At 46.8% G+C, this 23,090-nt stretch overlaps 1 protein-coding gene across 1 annotated transcript in view; it reads left to right on the top strand.

The window, feature by feature from the left end:
- The window catches only part of LOC126486056 (ribosomal protein S6 kinase beta-1), a 168,837-nt gene that overhangs the window by 21,047 nt on the left and 124,700 nt on the right, over positions 1-23,090 (top strand). Inside the window, exon 3 of the mRNA XM_050108921.1 lies at positions 10,917-11,175. Coding sequence (XP_049964878.1) covers positions 10,917-11,175 — 259 coding nt within the window. The remainder of the gene's footprint in view (positions 1-10,916; positions 11,176-23,090) is intronic.

Below are 23,090 nucleotides of genomic sequence, written 5' to 3' on the forward strand. Positions count from 1 at the left end.
AGTGTCATGGAAGCATCACAGTCTCCTCCTCCAGCTGTGCAACAAGCCACCAAACTTTCACCTCAAGGGGCAAAGTCACCAGCCACACAACCTGCAGGCCAGAAAGGACAGAAGGAATACTCCCATGTAGAGTTTTTGGGTCTTTTCAGCCAATAAACATCTAAGTCTTTCTCTGCCAACGGGAAAGGCTCCAAGAAATCAAAGGCAAATGGTTTTCTCCTTCGCTGGCTCTGAGCTCCTCTTCAACGGTGTTGCCACGTGATACCCTCACCTTACATCCTCCATGTCGGCAGAGTGCACCGCCAAGTGTTTTTCTGACCTGGACTCGGCAGACCGGCAGAGGGAGAATGCTGATGCCTCTGTATGTCTCGTGGAGCAGGATCCTCCAGCTTCTGCACCCTATAGCAGTGAGTCTTCGAAGGCTGGCATTCAGCAGCCACCAAGGCGACATCCCTTCATTTTTTCCCTCCTGCGCTTTCCTTGTAATGACTCTCCTCCAATGAAACATTCATGGCCTTCAGTCCAGCAAAGAGGACTTACGACTGTTCTTAGAATGACAGTGTCAGCTTGTATTCCGCCTCCAGGAACAACAAATTGTCCTCAAGACTGCTTTGAGCTCTTGCCTTTCTTCCCAGTTCACTTTGACCTTCCTCCTGAGGATGGCATTCCATTTGTTGGGGGAATCATGCTGCTCATTGAGGATGATGTTCATAGTCAATTCATCTCCCGATGTCACCAGGGCAGTCTTCCTCCAGCTTATAGGGGAACTCCATCACCCCTTTGTGCTGCTCAGTGACTTAAATGCGCACCATCCCCTTTGGGGTTCCCCAGAATTTGTCTGAGAGGTGACCTCTTGGCTAACCTTGTCAATCAACTTAATTTCCTCTGCCTTAACACTGGAGCACCCATGTTCCTTTCAGACTCCACTCACATCTATTCCCATTTGGATCTGTTGTGCATTGCCCAGCTTGCCCATTGTCTCTTGAGTGATCCGTTCTCTCTGACACAAACTCGAACGATCATTTCCCGTGTGCTATCCATTTGCTGAATCTCACCCCATTTACATGTACACCCAAATGGCAGCTTACTAAGGCGGACGGGAGGCTTTACTCCTCCCTGGTGACCTTCACCAAACAACATTTCCCCAGTTGTGATGACCAGGTAGAATACCTTACAAAAGTTATCCTTACCACTGCAGAATATTCCATTCCTCACACTTCTTTACCACGCCATGTCCCAGTCCCTTGGTGGACTGCGACATACCGTGACTCAGTTCACATACAGAGGTATGCTCTCTGTGTTTTTAACAGTTTTCCTACGATGACAAACTGCATTCATTATAAACAGTTGCTTGCACAGTGTTGTCGCGTGGCAAAAAAGCTAGCTGGTTTTCCTTCACTAGTTCTCAGCTCGCTAGTTCATACATTCCAACTGATGATGGCTGTGTTGTTGTCTGTCAGCAGGTGGTGTCACTTTAGAATCACCACTGGTCCTCCCTTGACAGGAACGAGCTCCGGGATATTAAGCTCTCCCAGTGGCTTTGATGACCTCCTCTCGGCCCTCTTGCCGTGAGATCATTTTAGCTTGGTTGCGCATTGGGCGCTGTCTTTTTAGCCACTGCCATTTGCTAAGTATTAGTCGCTACCACTTTGTGCTCATTGCCCTCAGCCTTTGAGGGTTTGCCCTTTCCTGATGGAATGCCTTTTTTTTAACCACTTTTGTTCTTGTTTGTATTTGCCATCTGAGTTATTGACCGATTTAGCAAACAATGCGTGGGCTGTCGATTGCATTTTATTTTTTATCCGTCATAGTAATGTGGCAAAGGACATTTAATCTTCAGGACCTCCATTTCTCTATGATGTATTTTAGAGACCTTTCTCCACATCCCTGTTTTTAGCTGTCTCCTTCCGTCAATTGGGCTTAATGTGTAGTCATTTTTAACTGCTCTTTCTGTTTTCAGGTTCTACGGTTCTGACATGGGCGTATAAGACCCTAGTTGTTTTTGCGTCCTAAAACAAAACATAACTCACATTTCCGGAAAATCGTTTCAGCAGTAGGGACAAGATGTTCTGAGCATACTACTTCAGTACCAGATACATTGTGGTGTATATCTTTTCTGCTACAAGATCAGTTCAACATTGTCAGTGGTGTCCTCATCCTGGCCACGGTGGAGCAGGGCTGTTGAATGGTCATCCCTTCTATGTTGCATCCTCGCATACACCAGTTGCTGAATGTGTTGCAGTAGGATATGTCCCATATGAAGGCTTGGTGCATCATCACATCTACTCTCTCCCAAGTGGCTTGTCACTCTTTGGGGGGTTTGTGCTTGGCTCCCACAAAGCCCAGCCTTTGCACCATCTTTTCCCTTCTGTACTGCATGTCTGTCCTCTTGATATTCTTCTTCCCCTCCTTTGGGGAACATGGCTGAGATGTTTTTGGAAAAGTGTTCTACATTTTCAGTAACCGATTTCGAAGGACTCTCTCCACTGTTTTTCGTTCCTTTTTTTCATTCTTCGTTCCAGACCCAGGGAGGGGTGATTGCCTGAGCTGCTACCTATCCAAATTGCCAATTGGTTCCTTTGTCAGGTGTTCAGGATGTGTAAACAATCACCTAAGTTGGGTGTGCCCCATCTCCAGGCAGCCCCCAGTTGGAAGAAGTTCGCCATCGGAGACACTGGCCGTCGTGGAGGAGTTTCTCACAATGAACTGGTAATCCTCTTCTCAGTCAATGAGGATAACGATTCAAAGACCCTACCAGCTCCACCAGGATTCCTCGCGGTTTCAAGTACTGAAGGCGGTCAGCCTTTTGCTACGGTATATCTGTTTATTATTTGGAATGGTGCTGATGCAATTTGTGGCCCTGTGAAATCCTGCTCTTGTTTACACAATGGCACTTTGCTTTTGAAGACTACTTCTGATTCTCAAGTACAACAACTTCTTGCAGCTTCACATCTCTACAGTTGTCATGTTCGTGTCAAGGCCCATGGAATGCTGAATTCTTTCCGTGGTGTTATTTACACTAGCTGCTTGATGGTGACCGAGGCAGAAATCCGAATGTACGTCTCTGATCAGGGTGTCATTGCAGTCCATCGGGTGATGAAAAAGGTAAATGCATCCTTAGTGCCCACATGCTCTTTTTTTCTCAATTTTAATAGTGATGCTTCTGTCAAAGATCAAAGCAGATTATGAACTTACCGCAGTGTGACCATATGTTCTGAACCCAATATGCTGCTATCAGTGTCATCGGTGCAACCACACTCAAATATCCTGTCGACACGTGGCCAAATGGCAGGGATGCTCACAAGGGCGATTGCCTGCTATATCTCCCTGCTGTACCAACTGCAGTAGCAACCATGCCACCTCCTCCTGATATTGTTTGCTGTATCTCAATGAGCAGGCTGTCTAGGAGATCCAGGTGAAGGAAAAAATGCCTTACTCAGTCGTTTGCAAGTTGTCAGCTAGTTGGAATCCCTGCATTCTACCATCCGGCACTAACACTGCTGTTCCTGCTACGTTTTGCTCCATGAAGGACGCGGGCACACAGACATGTGACCTCAAACTGAGATCCGTGGTTGTGAAATAGCCCAATGTCATGGGCATCTGTGTCTCCTCCTCCCGCTGTCCCCCTCAGGGGGCTCAGCACTTAGCTGCTGGGTACGGGCTTGGCGACCCCGGGGCGCCTGAGCTGGGGACTGGGAAGCGCCACCAGTCCTCAATACCGTAAGCTCAGAGCATGCTTCAACGACCACCATAAGGCACGACGGTGGAACGTTGTATGGTACAGAGCCCGGGGATCTTGGCTTAACTGCCTGGGTCGTGAGGATGGTATAAACCTCTATAAAAAATCTCTCAATCTCAAGGTGTGCTGCATGCTGAGGAGACGCATGGCTATTGAGGTAGAACAGTTGCTAGCGGGCGTCTTCTGGGGAACCTGCTGCTCCCCGGTTGTATTAGGCTTACCCAGGCAAGCGGGGCTCTGCCTGGGTGGACATTCCTTTCCCTAGCTGCTCGTGGGACGACTATGAAAAGAAATACGAATAGTGCGCAAGCACGAGTCTCTAAGAAAGGAAAGTTCAATGCTTTAAAGTATGACCCCCAATTGTTCCCTTCCCTGCCCACACCAGGGGAGGAGTGGTGGTCTAAATTACCTGGTGAGACGTATTCTCCTTGATTTCTCATTTGCAGACGAACAGATGGGGACTCATTTCTGACCACAAAGCCTCAGTTTTTTGTGGAAAATTTAGAGGTCAAGTTTGGAGAAGTTGAGGGCATGTCTAAAATGAGGTCTGGAGCAGTCCTCATACAGACAGCATCCCTAGCACAGTCACGGACATTGCTTGCTTGTGACAAGCTCGGTGATGTTGCAGTCTCCATTACGCCTCATAAGAGCCTCAATATGGTTCAAGGACTTATTTTTCATCGTGACCTGTTGTTGCAGTCTGATGACGAGCTCCGTGCAAATCTGGAACGCCACAGTGTCCACTTTGTACGACGTGTCTTCAGGGGACATAAAGATAGTAGGATCGCCACCAGCGCCTTCATCTTGGCTTTCGAGGGTGACACCCTGCCCGAGGTCAAGGTGATGATATATCGATGTGATGTTAAGCCTTTCGTCCTTCCTCCCATGCGCTGCTTTAAGTGCTGGAGGTTTGGACATATGTCATTGAGATGTGACACCAACCGTACCTGTCGGGATTGTGGACGTGCCTCCCACCCCAAAGTCCCATGTTCGCCACCCCCTGTTTGTGTCAACTGCGGACAGAAACATTCACCTTGCTCATCAGACTGCGCCGTTTATCAAAAAGAATGGAAGATTATGGAGTATAAAACCTTGGACAGGCTTACTTACACAGAGGCTAAACGCAAGCATGACCGACTTTACCCTGTTCGCATTTCATCGACGTATGCTGCAGCAGCTTCGAGTCACCATCCCTGGTGATGAGCCCCCAAGCTCAGCCGCTTTTTGTGGTCCCTCCAGCCCGGCCGTCTATTCCTGCCCCCCCTGGTAGTTGGGGAACACCCTCTTCCGTTGCTCCCCTGTTATCAACATCGGGAGTAACAACCCCTCCTTTTTTGGGGAATTCAGTCCCCACCTCTGAGCTGGAGAAATGCCCGCCTCCTCTGGCTCCCCTCATGCGGAAGGGATCGCTTGGTGCCCTCCCTTCCACAGTTACTGCCCCTCCAGATGTCAGCCAGTGGCTGTAAAAGCCACCACCTGAGGGCCATAGGGCTTTCAGGTCTTCCTCGGTCCATGAGACTGTGTCGGAGAAGCCCACCCAGCCTGATAAACTAAAGGACAAACACGACCCTACCAAAAAGAAGAAAAAGCAAGAGGAGGAGGACACAGAGACAGAAAAGGAGTTCACCACTGCACCTGAAGATGATGTGGAGCATCTAGCGTCCACTCAGGAGCTAGATGTTGCTCGACCCGCAGCTCCTATGGAAGTTGATCAGGCTACTTCGCAATCGGTGGCGGCGAGCGCTTCTAAGGCGTGACCTATCCCCCCAGGTCCTTTCATGTCTTCACAGTTGGATACCATTATCCTTCAATGGAATTGCCATGGTTTTTTCCACCACCTCACTGAGTTGAAACAGTTTTTGTGCCGCTTCCCTGCCACTTGTCTGGCCCTACAGGAAATCTGGTTTCCTGTTCGGCAGACCCCCTCCCTCTGTGGCTACCGGGATTACTATAAGAACCGCATAGAATATGACAGGGTGTCTGGCGGTGTCTGTGTTTATGTTCTTGCCACTGTTTCTAGTGCCCCAGTGCCACGGCTCTCGAGCCTGTGGCTGTTAGAATCCGGGCAGGAATGAAGCTTACCATCTATTCCCTCTACCTTCCCCCGGATGAGGTTGTCCCTTTTGCTGACCTAGCTACCTTGTTCGCCCAGCTCCCCCCCGCCATTCTTCCTTTTGGGGGACTTTAATGCCCACCACCCTTTATGGGGTGGGGCCCAGATCTCGGGGCCAGGGTAGGAATATTGAGGCTCTCTTGGCACAGCAGGACATCTGCCTCCTTAACACTGGTGCTCCCACATATTTTAGCTTGACTCATGGCACATACTTGGCCATTGACCTCTCTCTTAGTAGCCCAGGTCTTCTTCCATACCTCAGTTGGAGGGTCCACGACGACCTCTGTGGTAGCGACCACTTTCCTATCCTGCTTTCTTTTCTTCAATCCCAACCCTCTGATCAGCTGCCACGATGGTCTCTTCATGGAGCTGATTGGGCAGCCTACACCTCAGCTACTATGGCCAGTGCTCCGCTTCCTGGTGACATTGATTTGGCAGTGGACGAGGTCACTATGGCCATTGTTTCTGCTGCTGAGGCAACTATCCCCTGTTCTTAAAGTACCCTAAGGCGTAAGTCAGTCCCTTGGTGGACACCAGAGATTTCAGAAGCTATTCGGGACCGCCGGCGAGCCCTGCAATGACACCGGCGTCACCCTTCCCTAGAGAATCTGGTTGCCTTTAAATGGCTGCGGGCCCGGGCTCGGCGGTTAATCTGGCGGAGCAAACAGGACTGCTGGGAACGATATGTTGCCACCATAGGTTCTCGCACCTCCCCATCTCAGGTGTGGTCGTGTGTTCGGCGCAATTTTGGCTTTCGCCCTCATGCGTCTGTCCCTTGCCTTTCTCTTCGGGGTACACTTTGTACTGACCCAATCGCCATCGCCGAACATCTGGCAGAGTACTTCACTCGTAATTCCGTGACAGCAGGCTACAGCGCAGAATTCTGCGCCGTTAAAGAGCATGCACCTTTGGGAACGATACAACACCCCATTTAGTGAATGGGAGTTCCAAAGTGCCCTTACAGCTTGCCCCAACACCTCTCCAGGTCCAGACCGAATTCACAACCAATTTCTTCGCCTTCTCTCGGTGAACTGTCAGGGTGAATTACTCGCCCTGTTTAACCGCATCTGGATGGAGGGCATTTTCCCAACTCGTTGGCAGGATAGTGTTACCATCCCGGTGCTGAAACCTGGTGCAGATCCGTTGGTGGTTGATAGCTATCGCCCTATCAGCCTTACCAAAGTTATGTGCAAACTCCTGGAATGGATGGTGAGTCGGCGGTTCATGTGGACCCTCGAGGGGCCTCCTGGCCTAGCAACAGGGGGGTTTCCGTCAGGGCCGCTCAGCGATCGACAATTTAGTTTCGCTAGAGTCGGCTATTCACCCAGCTTTCACTCGGCGAGAATATCTAGTTGCTGTTTTCTTTGATCTTTGGAAGGCGTACGATACCACCTGGCGCCATCATATCCTTGCTACGCTGCATGAATGAGGCTTACGGGGTCCACTTCAGATTTTTTTACGGAATTTTCTCTCCAATTGCTCCTTTCGGGTTAGAGTTGGCACTTATTTTAGCTCTGATCATATTCAGGAGAATGGTGTCCCGCAGGGCTCGGTTCTCAGTGTTCCCCTCTTTTTGGTGGCGATTAATGGTCTTGCAGCTGCGGTCAGCTCATTGATCTGTTCCTCTCTATATGCCGATGACAATGTCTTTATTACAGTTCCACAAGCATCAGTGTCGCTGAACGGCAGCTGCAGGGAGCTATCCGTAAGGCACATTTTTGGTCATCCAACCATGGTTTTCAGTTCTCAGCTTCTAAGACCCGAGTGATGCATTTCTGTCGTCGTCGAACAGTCCACCTCCATCCAGAGCTCTACCTTGCCAATGAACTCCTTCGTATTGAGGAGACGCATGTCTTTCTTGGCATGCTGTTTGATGCTCAGCTCACTTGGACACCTCATCTTCGTGAGCTTAAACAACGGTGCTGACGGCACCTCAACATCCTTCGCTGCATCAGCCACACCGTTTGGGGGGCTACATGAGCAACCCCCCTACAGTTCTATAAGGCCTTAGTCCAGTCCCATCTCGACCACGGGAGCGTGATGTACGACTCAGCAGCACCTTCAACGTTGCAGATCCTCAACCCGATTCTCCATTGTCGCGTCAGACTGGCGACAAGTGCCTCCCGCGCTAGTCCAGTGACTAGCCTTCTTGTAGAAGCTGGAATCCCTCCCCTACGATTCCACCAACAGCAGTTGCTTGCATCATACATCACCCGCGTCCATGCTTCACCCGACCCCCCCAAACCGCAGGCTCCTTTTTCCATCTTCTGCACTACCCTCCCCACGACGGCGGCCTAGGTCGGGTCTTCCAATCGCGGTCTGTGTTTGTTCCCTTTTCTCGTCACTCGAGTCCTTTCCCTTTCCACCATCCTTCCGGTCTTCTTCTTCTACCCCTCCTTGGTCCCAACCTTGCTTGTGGCTTTGCTTGGATTTGTCCTGCGACTCCAAGTCCTCTGTTCCACCTGCCAGCCTTCGTCAACAAATCGTGGCTCTTCTTGCCTCGTTTCGTGGTGCAGATGTAGTCTACACCGATGGTTCTGTGGTCAACAGATGCACTGGGTTTGCTTTCATCCACGGCGACTACGTTGAGCAGCATTCTCTGCCTTGTGGGAGCAGTGTTTTCACTGCGGAGCTGGTTACTCTTTATCGTGCACTCGCTCACCTACCCTCCTGCCCTGGGGAGTCATTTGTCATCTGCAGTGACTCCCTGTGTGGATTGCAAGCACTCGACCAGTGTTTATCTCGGGACCCTTTGGTGCGCGGCATTCAAAATGCTGTGTTGTCATTCAGCGACGTTTGCGTGGACCCCGAGCTTGGTCTCGTGGGAAGACGATTAGAGTGAATTGATTTGACAATCCAGATCGCCCGACAAGAATCCCATTGAATAATTATGGGAAATAATCGAGAGGTCAGTTCGTGCATAGGATCCTGCACTGGCAACACTTTTGCAACACTCATTTGGATGAACACTTGGTAACAATGTGGTTTTTAAATTAAAACCCAAAAAGTGGTTATGTTTGGACTTTATTTCTGTTGTTCTAATGTGGTACATTTACTTTTTTGACCTTATCATAAATTATGGGAACGCATGCTGTTACTGCATGAACAACCATAATAACCTCTTTAATGTAATAAATGCTCAAAATGATGTCTTCCAGCTTCAATGCATTTGGCAATATGTGTAATGAAATTCCTTTCAACAGTGAGTAGATCTTCTTCAGCATTTGTCGCATGTGCATTGACAATGCGCTGATGCATGTTTTCAGGCGTTGTCGGTGGATCACGATAACAAATATCTTTCAATTTTCCCCAAAGAAAGAAGTTCAGAGATGTAAGGTCCGGTGAACGTGCAGGCCATAGAATGGTGCATCTACGACCAATCCACTTGTCATTAAATGTTTTATTTAATAGTGCTTTAACTGCACGCATGCTATGTGCCAGCCATCCATCATGTTGAACGTACATCACCATTCTGTCATGAAGTGAAACATCTTGTTGTAGAATCAGTAAAATATTAATTAAGAAATTGGCATACATTGCACCGTTCAGATTGCCATTGTTAAAATAAGGTCCAATTAGATATCCTCCCATAATTCCACAGCATACATTAACCCACCAGGTTCCCTAATGTTCCACTTGTTGCAGCCGTCATGAATTTTCTGTTTGCCTAATATTGCATATTATGCCAGTTTACGTTGCCTCTATTAGTGAATGATGCTTTGTCACTAAATAGAACCCTTGAAGAAGAAAAACCTATTATCGCCTCGTAATTTATTTTGTGCCCAGTGGCAAAAATTTATATGACATTCAAAATCATCGCCATGCAATTCCTGGTGCGTAGAAATATGGTGGGCGACACACACACACACACACACACACACACACACACACACACACAGGGTGTAAATTAAGTCAGGGAACACTTTCAATTATTTATTGCACAAGAACCAAACATTGTACACATATCATACATATGTCATTTTGAAGAGAAACCCTGAAAGTTTTTTTGTCATATATACTGCCACAGCATAGTTTGGTAACTTGCCGATAGTCAACGCTAGACGCAAACACAGCGAGTTCAGGTGCGGAGCGAGCTTTCTGTGTGTTGGAGTTCAACAAAAACAAGTGTGCTCCAGCTATTCAATGGATGTTTAGAACCAAGTACGGTAAGAAGCCACCAACAAGGAAGGCCATTTACCACTGGCACAACAAATTCATTAAGACGGGTTGCTTGTGCCCTGCAAAGAGAGGAGGACATCCCAGTGTGAGTGAAGTGTATGTGGAGTGCAGATGAGAGACATTCACAAGGAGCTGACTATTGGCAAATTACCTAACTACTCTGTGGCAGTATACATGAAGAAAAAAAAAACCTTTCAGGGTTTCTCTTTAAAATGACATATGTATGATGCTGTACAATGTGTAGTTCTTGTGCAATAAATAATTGAAAGTGTTCCGGGACTTGTGTGCACCCTGTATGTACACACTTAGTCCCAGAAAAATATCGGTTTTGTTTATAGTTACAGCACCATTACATATTTACCATGGAGAGTAGTCAAATGGTTTCAGTTATCATCACAAGAAAATTAAGTATGTAACAAATTGGTTTGTTTGTAGAAGTGGTTCACACTGAAATCCCTGCACCACAGTACCATTGCACACTGCAAGAGAACCCAAAACAAATGTCGTGGCCCCCGTTGATAGAGCAGGGATGGGCTGCAACATTTGTTTTGATTTCTCTTGCAGCATGCTACGGTACTGCTGTACAGGGATTTCAGTGTGAACCAGGTCTGCAAACATGTGCCTGCAAAAAAAAAAAAAAAAAAAAAAATTTAATTGCTTAACATTACTTATTTGAATTTATAACTAAAGCTTTGTGAGTACCTCTTGTATATAGCTTTCTAATAAAGCGGAAGCTACATTCCTGCAAGCACTCTTACTGCAATGTGTTATTTATAGTTAGTTATTTCATATGTAATGTATTGCAGTAATTAATTAAAATTATAAAAATAATAAATCATGCTATCTAGTTTATGTAATTTTCTTTTTTTTTTTTTTCCACTGTAGGTCTGAAGGTGTAGAGACTGTGCAGCTTTCAGAACAGAATGTTAATCCCGGTAGTGAGAAGACTGGTCCACAAGACTTTGAGCTTCGAAAAGTGCTTGGTAAAGGTGGTTATGGTAAAGTGTTTCAGGTTCGGAAGGTGACAGGTAAAGATGCTGGTACCATATTTGCCATGAAAGTGTTGCGGAAAGCTTCTATTGTCCGAAACCAAAAAGACACTGCACATACAAAGGCTGAGAGAAATATACTGGAAGCTGTGAAGGTACCAGTGAAAATAAAATTGAGTATAAAAGATTCATTCCTTCAATCAGAGTGGTAGAATGTGTGTTTGCTTTTCGAAAACTGTTCCAAAATAAAGTTGAAGAAAGTTGTTTTAATCATTAAATTTACTGGTAGCTTCTGTTTAATTGCAATAAAAAGAAAATAATGTGAAAAAAGATTATTTAGTATGGTCATGAGTTGATTTTTGCAGTGAAAAAGAATGTGGTTAACTTTAGAGTGAGGCAGTTTTGTCATGTGGTTTGGTAAGTACAGACAAACAAACAAATGTAGACAAGATTTTTATCATAGCTACGTTAAAATAAGGGGATCTATTTGTGTTTGGAAGGAGGGCAGGCAGAGAAAAAACGAGGGGCATAGGAGAAACAGTGGCGGATACAGAAAAACTTAAAGGAGGGGGCACTAAAGATATCTTGCGCTACCTTTACTTTTACCGTAATAAAAAATTATCAGTCACATGCAAACTTTAAGAAAGTTTTATTTAAACTGATTATTCACATATAGAAGACAATGCCATCTTATGATATAAAAAAAGTTAAAATTGTGATCCTCTTCCTTAAATGATAAATTCTATGTGCCTATTCCTCCTGACAAATTGGTTAATTAAATCTTCTATTGGACAATCAATGTCAGGGTGAGTGTTCAACAGAGCTAAGCCATTATGTCAAGCCTCCTTCATTGTCGACCTAAGCCATGTCTTTGTACGCCGCATTGTTGAAAAACTTCTTTCTACTGTAGTAATAGATGCATGCAGACAAGCGAATATTTTGTACGACGTGCAAAGTAGGAGAGTTAGAGCTAGGACAAACAGAAATGCTTGCATAACAGAATCATGATCATTAAGGGTGTTTATGCTTGTTTGCTTGTGTTGAAGAATCTCTCCTATTAGTCTCTCTTTAATCACAAAGAGTGATTCTTCATCAGAGAACAGTAGTTCAGTTAAGCACTGATTCAGTTTATGTTCCAGATCATTATCATGTTTCAGTAGTTGTGAGGGCAAAAGTACGTTGAATTTGAAATGATAAATACTGTATTTTCTTCAGCAAAACGTTCTCTCACATCCGTCATAACGTGGTCCTGTGTTGGAATAAAAACAGTTCTTTTCCAATATGTAATAGCATCATCATTATGATTGCAGTTTCCCTTTGTATTTGTCTGCTGGTAAGACGAGGAACACTTATCTAGACATCTGACTCTTCCATAAATCCTTTCATCTCTTCAACAGTACGAACAAAGAGCTGTCAGCATTAGCTCTCGTGCTGTCGTACACCTTGAGTGTCGAATTTAATTTCGCTTTTGCCATTCCGATGTCCAAGCTAGGGACTTGTAAGATTTTGATGACTGGGTATATTATGCTCATAATATCACTCAGTGTGAAGAGAGCAATGATAAACTCACAATAACACCATCATTTCACTCAACCTACCTTGTTTGACAATGTGGCGGAAGCGAATGTTTTAGGTGACGCTTCATTGTTACAAACCACTTGCTAGACGCTGTAAAGAACGGCACTACTACTTCAATAGTACCAAGTGAGTTTCTTGCACTTGTAACTTTGCACTGTGAGAGACAGTGAGGTTGAGCTGATGACTTAGACACGGTGCTACTTATGCATTGGTAGCTTTCTTTTTTATTGTAGCCACAGCTCCTGTCAATCTTGACATATTAACTGACTTATTAACATCACAGCCTGTACCCACAGAGTTCTCCAGTGACAGAGAAAGGCTTTCCATTCTCCTTAGAATCATAGTACCTAGTACTTTACCAGTAATGCTATGCTCTTCATCTTCACTCTCTCGAGGTTCACCGTCAATGTTTCTACTACAGCCATTGTCTTAATGGTTGTCAATGAAACCCAAAAATCTGTCGTGTAATTTGCTGTCACCATCAGCATCTCTTACAGCTAAACTCATTTAGCACTATGTCCGTAGTCTCCTTGAAGATTATGCTGTAATAATGAGAATCTTTAATTTCCTCCAGTACTCTTGATGACATCACTGTTTCATAGTACGAAATAAGTTCGTTACACATTGTTTCACTTATATAAGTGGCATTCACTTTAGTGGTCTCAAGGTGATGTTTTAGTTGCAAGTCTCCAGCGTCAATTCTAAATCTTAGAAGAGCTCTAAGGCTTTCCTCGTTACTCACTGTACTTTCATGATCATTTTCATGTAGACTAATAGACTCCCATCATCTCTATGCCCCCACAGAGAAGTATTTTACTTTCCATGAAATATGATGGTTTTTATTATAGATCTCTGTTTTCCCTAATGCTTTCCATTCTCTGTCTTTCAGTTGTTTTATGTCCTAAAGTTCACTGTTGTCTCATAATAATGCAAAATAATAATTTTGCATCTGTTGATGCTTCAACGAGGTATTTGAGCTGAGAATGGGTCTCAAGATCACCATATTTACCAGTAAGTTTGGCGCATTTTGTTAGTGGACCAGTCATTAGTTTCTTTGCAGTAACGGATTTCTTTGCTTGAACCATTTTATTATTCATAAAAATAGAACAGTTAATGCAATGAAGTCCCAATTACCTTGTAAGAACATTCAACCCGTACCTTCTTGTTGTGCTCGGAAGTAGGAAAGCTATAACCTTTTTCAGGTTTCCTTGGAGCTGTGAGAAGCTTGTGTTTTATATCATCACTAGTATTTCCTGATGCTAATATATCCAAATAATTGCCAGTATCCGTGGGATGAAAGGAATTGGTCAATGAACTTTGTTGTGGAAGTTTCGACAAAGTGCTGGGCTCTGCCTGTACATCTGGTGGTGTTTTTGCGGGTGAATGGTGTCCAGTATCCTCAGATGTTTCTACTTTTCTTTTTATTATTACACACAATGATTCGTTTTACTATATTGTTATGGCGTAGGTAAATTAGATTCAAATTATTCTAAAATAAACACTTTATTCACACTGAAAAATGCAACACTGGTACACTTAGCACTAAAACACACACAGTCACAATCCACATATTTCTAACATCACTAGTCACAACATTGACTGAAGTCCATGGTAATAGCCAATAATCACAGTTGTTCACTTTTTATCACTTCAAAGTTATCTCGACAATTGTAGCTTTCAAACTGACTACCTGGCAGCGACTCTGCTTTCCTTAAGTATGTGGCTCAGTTGTTTCGAGAACATTGGCTACCAGAATGTTCACTTCCAGACTTCTATGGAGTGTGAACAAATACGTACCGTGAAAGCGACAAGCCAATATGTACCTTATGACGTATAATATAAGGGTGAGTTTCCAATGAGGATGTCGTCTGGCAATTGGTGTGTGGAACTTTTATTGTCGATTCCGTTCCTTTCTAGTGCGTTCGAAGGAGAGCCTGTATAGTAACAATGCATTTTTAGGAATCTTCTCAAAAGTCACTATTACTGGACATATACTCATCAATAATGTCCCATACCGAACCTGTAATACACTTGATAACTCGATTAAGTTGAGCTGACTGACGAAAGAAACGAACGAATAGCATGCGGGCTGGCTGGCGGGGGTGGCAAGGGGGGCAATGTGGGGAGCCCCACAAGGGGTGGGCGCGCGACCCACTTGCTCCCCACCTCCTCCCGTCCCCCCCTCCCCTCCCGTCCCCTCCCATGTGCATATGCCACTGAGGAGAACTCAAGCATATCCAGCAGGGTTGTTATGATGTGGCTGTCTCTGATGATGGGGTAGGATGAGCCTTTGCTAGAACTGGAGTAGAATGTATTGGGTGGGTGAATCAGGCAGGTCTGGCACATGAATCTTCCACAGTGATATGTGGCAAGGGATTGGGATGAGAATGGCTTGGTGATGGACTAGGATGTTGTGTAGGTTGGGTGAATGATGAGATACCACTTCAGCAGGCATGAGAACAATCTTGGATAGGGTACCCCTCATTTACGGGCCTTCTTATAAATAATCAAAGTGCTGCTGAAGGATATTGTTTTGTTACTCCACTTGATTATCCTTTTGGGTTCAATCTCTGCTAACCCACTGATCCCATACCTCAACCCATGTATCCATGTCATCTTCATAAGCCGCACCTTACCCATGTGCTACATGCCTAGCTTATGCACCTGCCACCTCTGTCTTCTGAAATTCCTAGCCTGCACTCCTGCCTCCCTGTGAGCCACTAGCTACCCATCACCAACCCCCCCCCCCTCCTGCTTCCCACCTTTCTCTGCCTGTATCCACTCTATGCCATCTCACCTGACACAACCTTCACCCCAGTCCACTTACCCCCCCCCCCCCCCCCCCCCCCCCCCACCGTTCCCCATCCACTAGGGCTCACAGTTTTTTCAAGAGTTTGTGTATGGTGCACAAGAGGCACTGGACTATTGTGCAGTATTCTTCTGGTTGGTAGTGGATCATTGAATGCAGCTTCTTATGATTCTGTGGCTTCACTTCCTTGGCTACACCCTGGTAGTAGGACCAGGCTCTCCAGTTTGGGGTGAAACACTTTCCCCGCTTGCTGGTCTGCCCTCAGACAGATGGATCATGTTCACTGCCTCAAAGCCATTATTTTCTGTAGAAAATATCGAACTCGTGTTTGTCAAAGTGGAGTCTCTCAATAAGATGTGGTTGGGCTCCCTGTTTGTCAAAACTACTACTGCCACCCAATCTACATCTACATTTATACTCCGCAAGCCACCCAATGGCCTGTGGCAGAGGGCACTTTACGTGCCACTGTCATTACCTCCCTTTTCTGTTCCAGTCGCGTATGGTTCGCGGGAAGAAAGACTGTCTGAAAGCCTCTGTGCGCACTCGAATCTCTCTAATTTTACATTCGTGATCTCCTTGGGAGGTATAAGTAGGGGGAAGCAATATATTTGATACCTCATCCAGAAACGCACCCTCTCGAAACCTGGCGAGCAAGCTACACCGCGATGCAGAGCGCCTCTCTTGCAGAGTCTGCCACTTGAGTTTGCTAAACATCTCCGTAACGCTATCACGGTTACCAAATAACCCTGTGACGAAACGCGCCGCTCTTCTTTGGATCTTCTCTATCTCTTCCGTCAACCTGATCTGGTACGGATCCCACACTGATGAGCAATACTCAAGTATAGGTCGAACGAGTGTTAAGTAAGCCACCTCCTTTGTTGATGGACTACATTTTCTAAGGACTCTCCCAATGAATCTCAACCTGGTACCCGCCTTACCAACAATTAATTTTATATGATCATTCCACTTCAAATCGTTCCGCACGCATACTCCCAAATATTTTACAGAAGAAACTGCTACCAGTGTTTGTTCCACTATCATGTAATCATACAATAAAGGATCCTTCTTTCTATGTATTTGCAATACATTACATTTGTCTATGTTAAGGGTCAGTTGCCACTCCCTGCACCAAGTGCCTATCCGCTGCAGATCTTCCTGCATTTCGCTACAATTTTCTAATGCTGCAACTTCTCTGTATACTACAGCATCATCCGCGAAAAGCCCTTTGTGATTGTGCTCATCTTCGCAATGTCCTGGTGTCCATTACTCCTCACTAGTCTTCAAATATGGTTCAGGAAGTCAGTTTCACAGGGACCTCATCCTTCAAAATGATGAGGAACTCTAGGTCAGTCTGGAATGAAGGGGCGTTTAATTTTGTCTGTCTTGTGCAGAAAGTTCGTAAGGACTATCACACCAATACTGGCACATTTTTTCTGTTATGTGGGGGAGATATTCTCCCATAGAAGGTCAAGATTATGTATTATCGGTGTGACATGAAGCCTCATGTCCTGCCACCCTGAGGTGCTTATGGTCTTGTGTTTTGGGCATGTGTCTTCCCTCTGTTCAGTGGGCCCTCTGTGTGGACACCCACTCCATGAGGAGAGCCTGTGTGTCTGCAGCCCGTGTGTGTTAATTGTCACAACCATTACTCTCCCCACTCACCATATTGCCCAGTTTATCAGAAGTAAAAGAAGGTGCAGGAGCATAAGTCCCTTGATCATTTATCCTACACTGAGGCTCATCAGAAATATGACATCTAACTTTGCATCTGTTAAGTCCCTTCCCCCCTCTTCTTTCCTCCTTATCTGGTCCTGTTCTCCTCTCCTCTTCCTCTCCCCAGTGGTTCCTGCACTTGCTTCTGGGTGCTGCTTCCCCTCCCTGGCTGCAGAAGTGTACCTCTTCTTCAGCCCCTGCCAGTTATGAGGCTCCCCTCTGGGACCGCTGTTCCTAATGTTTCTCAGGCTGGAGGCCTGATGCCATAACTTGGCTACGGGACCTACAGTCCATGCCCCCGAAGGTCGCCGATGTTCTTTCGGTGCGTGATCTTGCAGAAGTCAGCTCCTCTCCGAGCCCTGCCCTCCTGGACCTATGGAGGAGGAGGACAAGGAGGAGGAGGAGGAGGAGGACAACAAATGTAAGTCCCAGAACAAGGTCCCCTGGTGCCCTGAGTCACACCTTTATATATATAAACAAAGATGATGTGACTTACCAAACGAAACCGCTGGCAGGTCGATAGACACACAAACATCACACAAAATTCAAGCTTTCGCAACCAACGGTTGCTTCGTCAGGAAAGAGGGAAGGAGAGGGAAATACGAAAAGATGTGTTTGTTTGTGTGTCTATCAACCTGCCAGCGCTTTCGTTTGGTAAGTCACATCATCTTTGTTTTTAGATATATTTTTCCCACGTGGAATGTTTCCCTCTATTTTATATGCACGCCTGACCTATTCAGGGGGACCCTACATTTCTCCACCCGATTGCAGAGGTAGAGAAACGTGCACCCCAGATCTCTGCAGAATCGTCTGAACCTCTGGTTTAAGTCTTCCACTCGGCTCCAAACCAGAGGACCGTGATCAGTTCTGGGAAAAATACTAGAAATAGTTAGCTCAGATTCCACCCTGTGAGCGAGGCTTTCCGTCTTCACCAACTCCGCCAACCGCCTGTATGAACTGGGGATGACCTCTGAACCCAGACGGCAGGAGTCATTGGTGCCGACATCAGCAACAATTTGCAGTCGGGTGCACCCAGTGCTCTCTATTGCTGGCGGCAGGGCCTTCTCCACATTTCGGATGAGACCCCCTGGCAAGCAAACAGACTGAACACTGGCCTTCTTCCTCTTTATGGGCAGTGCTTTTTTTTGTGTAGTCAGGAGCTCCTCATTGACCAATTTCTTGTGGACGAGAACCTTTGCCTTCTTAATGATGGTTTCTCTATTCATTTTAGTGCTGCATGTAGCACTCTCTCTACCATTGGTCTTTCACTCACTTCTCCTTGTTCCTTCCTTACATTGGTTACCACATGCTGACGTGTGCAGTAGTGGCCACTTCCCATTATTCCTTTTGTTCCCTTCCCACTTCTAATGGCTGGTTACTCCACGGGGTTTTCCATTATGCCGATTGACCTCTGTATTCCTCACAGATTTTGTTTGCACTTTCTTTGTAAGGTTGTATTGATGAAGTCATTCGTGATACGTCTGATAAGATAATTTGCGCTGCTTACATTGGCATTCCCCACCCGATGGGTTCCGTCGGCCGTCAACCAGTTCCACAATGGAGCTTGGCCATCGCCACCATTGTTCATGATGGTCGTCAAATCTTGCAACATCTTAAGCAGCACCCATCCTCCACCGGGCTTATTATCTTTAAATGACTTCACGCCAAAGCTCGTTACTTATCAAAACAGAGCAAGCAGATGCGTTGGGAATGCTTGGTCTCCTCCCAGGTTCTTCTGCACCTTCAGCACACTCCAATGTTGTCAGCGGCACTCTTCTGTTCTGGGTGTTGCCCTTCCAGGTGGCCTTCGTACAGATCCATCAGTTCTTGTGGAACGCCTCATGACTTATTTTTGGATAGTATTGTCATCAGCCTCCTATCCAGCTGCCTTTTTCATCTGGAAACAGCGAGCTGAAGCTTCCTACTAATTTTTTACCCCTTGTCAGGCAGAAAGCTACAATGACTCTTTCACTGACTGGGAACTTCTTCAGAACCTCTCTTCTTCTCACGATTCAGCCCCTGGCTGTGATTCCATCCATAACCAATTGCTTCAACACCTCAGTGCTCCACAACGACAATATTTCCTCCAAGGCATTTTCCCCTCACAATGGAGAGAGAATATTGTGGTTCCTGTCCTTAAGCTCAGCAATAATACATTGTCCCTTAATACACTCCTGGAAATTGAAATAAGAACACCGTGAATTCATTGTCCCAGGAAGGGGAAACTTTATTGACACATTCCTGGGGTCAGATACATCACATGATCACACTGACAGAACCACAGGCACATAGACACAGGCAACAGAGCATGCACAATGTCGGCACTAGTACAGTGTATATCCACCTTTCGCAGCAATGCAGGCTGCTATTCTCCCATGGAGACGATCGTAGAGATGCTGTGGAACGGCTTGCCATGCCATTTCCACCTGGCGCCTCAGTTGGACCAGCGTTCGTGCTGGACGTGCAGACCGTGTGAGACGACGCTTCATCCAGTCCCAAACATGCTCAATGGGGGACAGATCCGGAGATCTTGCTGGCCAGGGTAGTTGACTTACACCTTCTAGAGCACGTTGGGTGGCACGGGATACATGCGGACGTGCATTGTCCTGTTGGAACAGCAAGTTCCCTTGCCGGTCTAGGAATGGTAGAACGATGGGTTCGATGACGGTTTGGATGTACCGTGCACTATTCAGTGTCCCCTCGACGATCACCAGTGGTGTACGGCCAGTGTAGGAGATCGCTCCCCACACCATGATGCCGGGTGTTGGCCCTGTGTGCCTCGGTCGTATGCAGTCCTGATTGTGGCGCTCACCTGCACGGCGCCAAACACGCATACGACCATCATTGGCACCAAGGCAGAAGCGACTCTCATCGCTGAAGACGACACGTCTCCATTCGTCCCTCCATTCACGCCTGTCGCGACACCACTGGAGGCGGGCTGCACAATGTTGGGGCGTGAGCGGAAGACGGCCTAACGGTGTGCGGGACCGTAGCCCAGCTTCATGGAGACGGTTGCGAATGGTCCTCGCCGATACCCCAGGAGCAACAGTGCCCCTAATTTGCTGGGAAGTGGCGGTGCGGTCCCCTATGGCACTGCGTAGGATCCTACGGTCTTGGCGTGCATCCGTGCGTCACTGCGGTCCGGTCCCAGGTCGACGGGCACGTGCACCTTCCGCCGACCATTGGTGACAACATCGATGTACTGTGGAGACCTCACGCCCCACGTGTTGAGCAATTCGGCGGTACGTCCACCCGGCCTCCCGCATGCCCACTATACGCCCTCGCTCAAAGTCCGTCAACTGCACATACGGTTCACGTCCACGCTGTCGCGGCATGCTACCAGTGTTAAAGACTGCGATGGAGCTCCGTATGCCACGGCAAACTGGCTGACACTGACGGCGGCGGTGCACAAATGCTGCGCAGCTGGCGCCATTCGACGGCCAACACCGTGGTTCCTGGTGTGTCCGCTGTGCCGTGCGTGTGATCATTGCTTGTACAGCCCTCTCGCAGTGTCCGGAGCAAGTATGGTGGGTCTGACACACCGGTGTCAATGTGTTCTTTTTTTCCATTTCCAGGAGTGTAGCTACTGGCCTACCAGTTGGACCGTTGTCCCCTGCAAGTTACTTGAGTGGATGGTGACTTCTCGGCTCATTTGGGTCCTTGAATTTCAGGACCTTTTCTCCCTTTACTGGAGAAGCTTTTGGGAGGGAGGATCTCTCATTGATCATCCACTTTACTTCGATTGGAAGCTGCAGTTCGGCAGGCCGTTTCTCAGCACTGCCATCTTGTTGCAGTTTTCTTTTATCTTCACAAGGCCTATGACACAGCTTGGCACCACCACATCCTGCTTAAACTCGATGAGTGGTGTCTCACCCCCCCTCCCTCCCCTCCCTCCCTTCTCCTGATTTTTATTGGCCAGTTCATGTCCAACTGGTCATTCAGAGTTTGGGATGGCACTGTTGTGAGCTCTGAGCAGACCCAGGAGAATGAAGTTACACAGGGCTTTGTATTAGCCGTCCTTGTTTACCTCATTGCTATTAATGTCCTTGTGGCCTTAGCCAGACCATTGGTCATTCCTGGATGATTTTCTGTATTTGGTGTATCTCCCAATTGGTGGCCTCTGCAGAAAAGCAGGCTTCTACACGCAAGCTCTCGCATGTTTCTCAATTCTCTCTCCTTAAATCGAGAGTGGTGCATTTCTGTCTCCATACTACAGCCCATCCTAATCCAGAGCTTTGCCTTGACGCCCTCAGGGACTCAGCATTCATTTTCTGAGTACAGTCTTGGTGACTCCAGGATTCCTCAGCTGGGAACTGGTAAGCACCGCCAGTCTCCTGTTACCGTAAGCTTTGGGCATGCTTCAGAGACCACTGTATAGTGTGGCAGTGGAACGTTGTGTGTCGCAGGGAATGAGGATCTTGGCTTGACTGCCTAGAGTGCGAGGATGGTAAAAACCTCCATAAAAACCCCTCAATCTCAAGGTGTGCTGCGTGCTGATGAGATGCATGACTGTTGGGGTGGATCAGTCATTAGCGGGCTACGTCTGGGTAACCTGCCACACCTCAGTTGTATAAGACTTACTCAGGCATGCATGGCTCTGTCTCAGTGGACCATTGTTTTCCTAAGCGGTGTGTGGAACTGAGATGGAATTCTCGAAATCATCATCTTTTCCTGTCAGTGGGAGGGGTGTACCGCCTTGGGAGCATTCACACCCAATCCACCAAACGAGCGGGGGGGGGGGGGGGGGGGGGGGGGGTGGTTAACTTGCATCAGTTGATCTCTCACTTTGCTCTCCAATGCTTGCTGACATTGCCCAATGGGAAGCAGTCAGTTACTTGCATGGAAGCGATCACAACCCGATCTAGATAGGGCTGAAGAAGTCATAAATCAAAATGTGTTTTTGGTCATTAAGAGGAAGGAGGGGACGTTTGAAAAAGTGTCCCCCTTCTATATTCAGGAAGTCTTAGGACTTGCTGGAAGCCTGATGTCCGTGAAGTGGCTGCAGAATGGTTCCCATGCTGTTTGAGACTAACAGTGTAAAGCAGATGGAACTACTTATGAAGACTGGAAAGTTGGGTGAATTTGATGTAACTGTTAAACTGCATAAAACCCTAAATTCTAGCAAAGGTGTGGTCAGATGCCATGTCATTATGGATATCGGCATAGCCGAACGTAAACAGTAATGGGCATTACAGGGGATAGTGGGCATAGAGCAAAGGATGTATAGGAGTAATGGAGAAATTGAGAAGACCGCCACCTTCATTGTGACCTTCAATTCTCCAACGTTACCGGACCACATCATGGTGGGTTTCCTCCGTCTTAGTGTCAGGCCTTATGTACCTAATGCTATGTGGTGCTACAAATCGCAGTGTTTTCGTCACACAATCCTGACTTGTGGGGGTGAAGCAACCTGTGGGAAAATTGGAAAGGCAGCCCATGAAGCTGGGATTGACTGTCCATCTCCAGCAGTGTATGCGTTAACTGCTCTGGGAGCCACCCAGGCTGGAGCCAAGACTATCCTGTTTTTGCAAAGGGATGAAATATTTAGGAATTAATTCACCAAGCGGATCCCCTATGCTGAAGCCAAAAAGGAATATAAGGCGATGAAACCTCCTGTGTTTACCACTTCTTATGCTTCCATAGGGGTGCAACCTGTTCCTTAGGTCGATGACTTGATGCAGATGTCGTCCAGTGTACAACCATCCACCTCCAGCATCTGTACATGCATGTGTACATGTCAAGGCAAAACAAGTAAGGGTAAAGCAATCCAAGCAGCCACCACAAAAAAGACCAGCAACAGTTCCGTAGTGACTGTCAAGAAGGCACACAATAAGCAGAATGCCTCTCAATGACCCCTCTCCCCATCATCATCAAAGGGACTGGGTGCAGGGAAAGATTCATGACATTCGGGTCGAAAGCTGTCCCGAACGCCATCAGACATCATTCTTTCACGTCTGACTGATGGAGGAG

The sequence above is a fragment of the Schistocerca serialis genome, chromosome 1 (genome assembly GCF_023864345.2).
Source record: "Schistocerca serialis cubense isolate TAMUIC-IGC-003099 chromosome 1, iqSchSeri2.2, whole genome shotgun sequence".
NCBI classification, from domain to species: Eukaryota; Metazoa; Arthropoda; class Insecta; order Orthoptera; family Acrididae; genus Schistocerca; species Schistocerca serialis.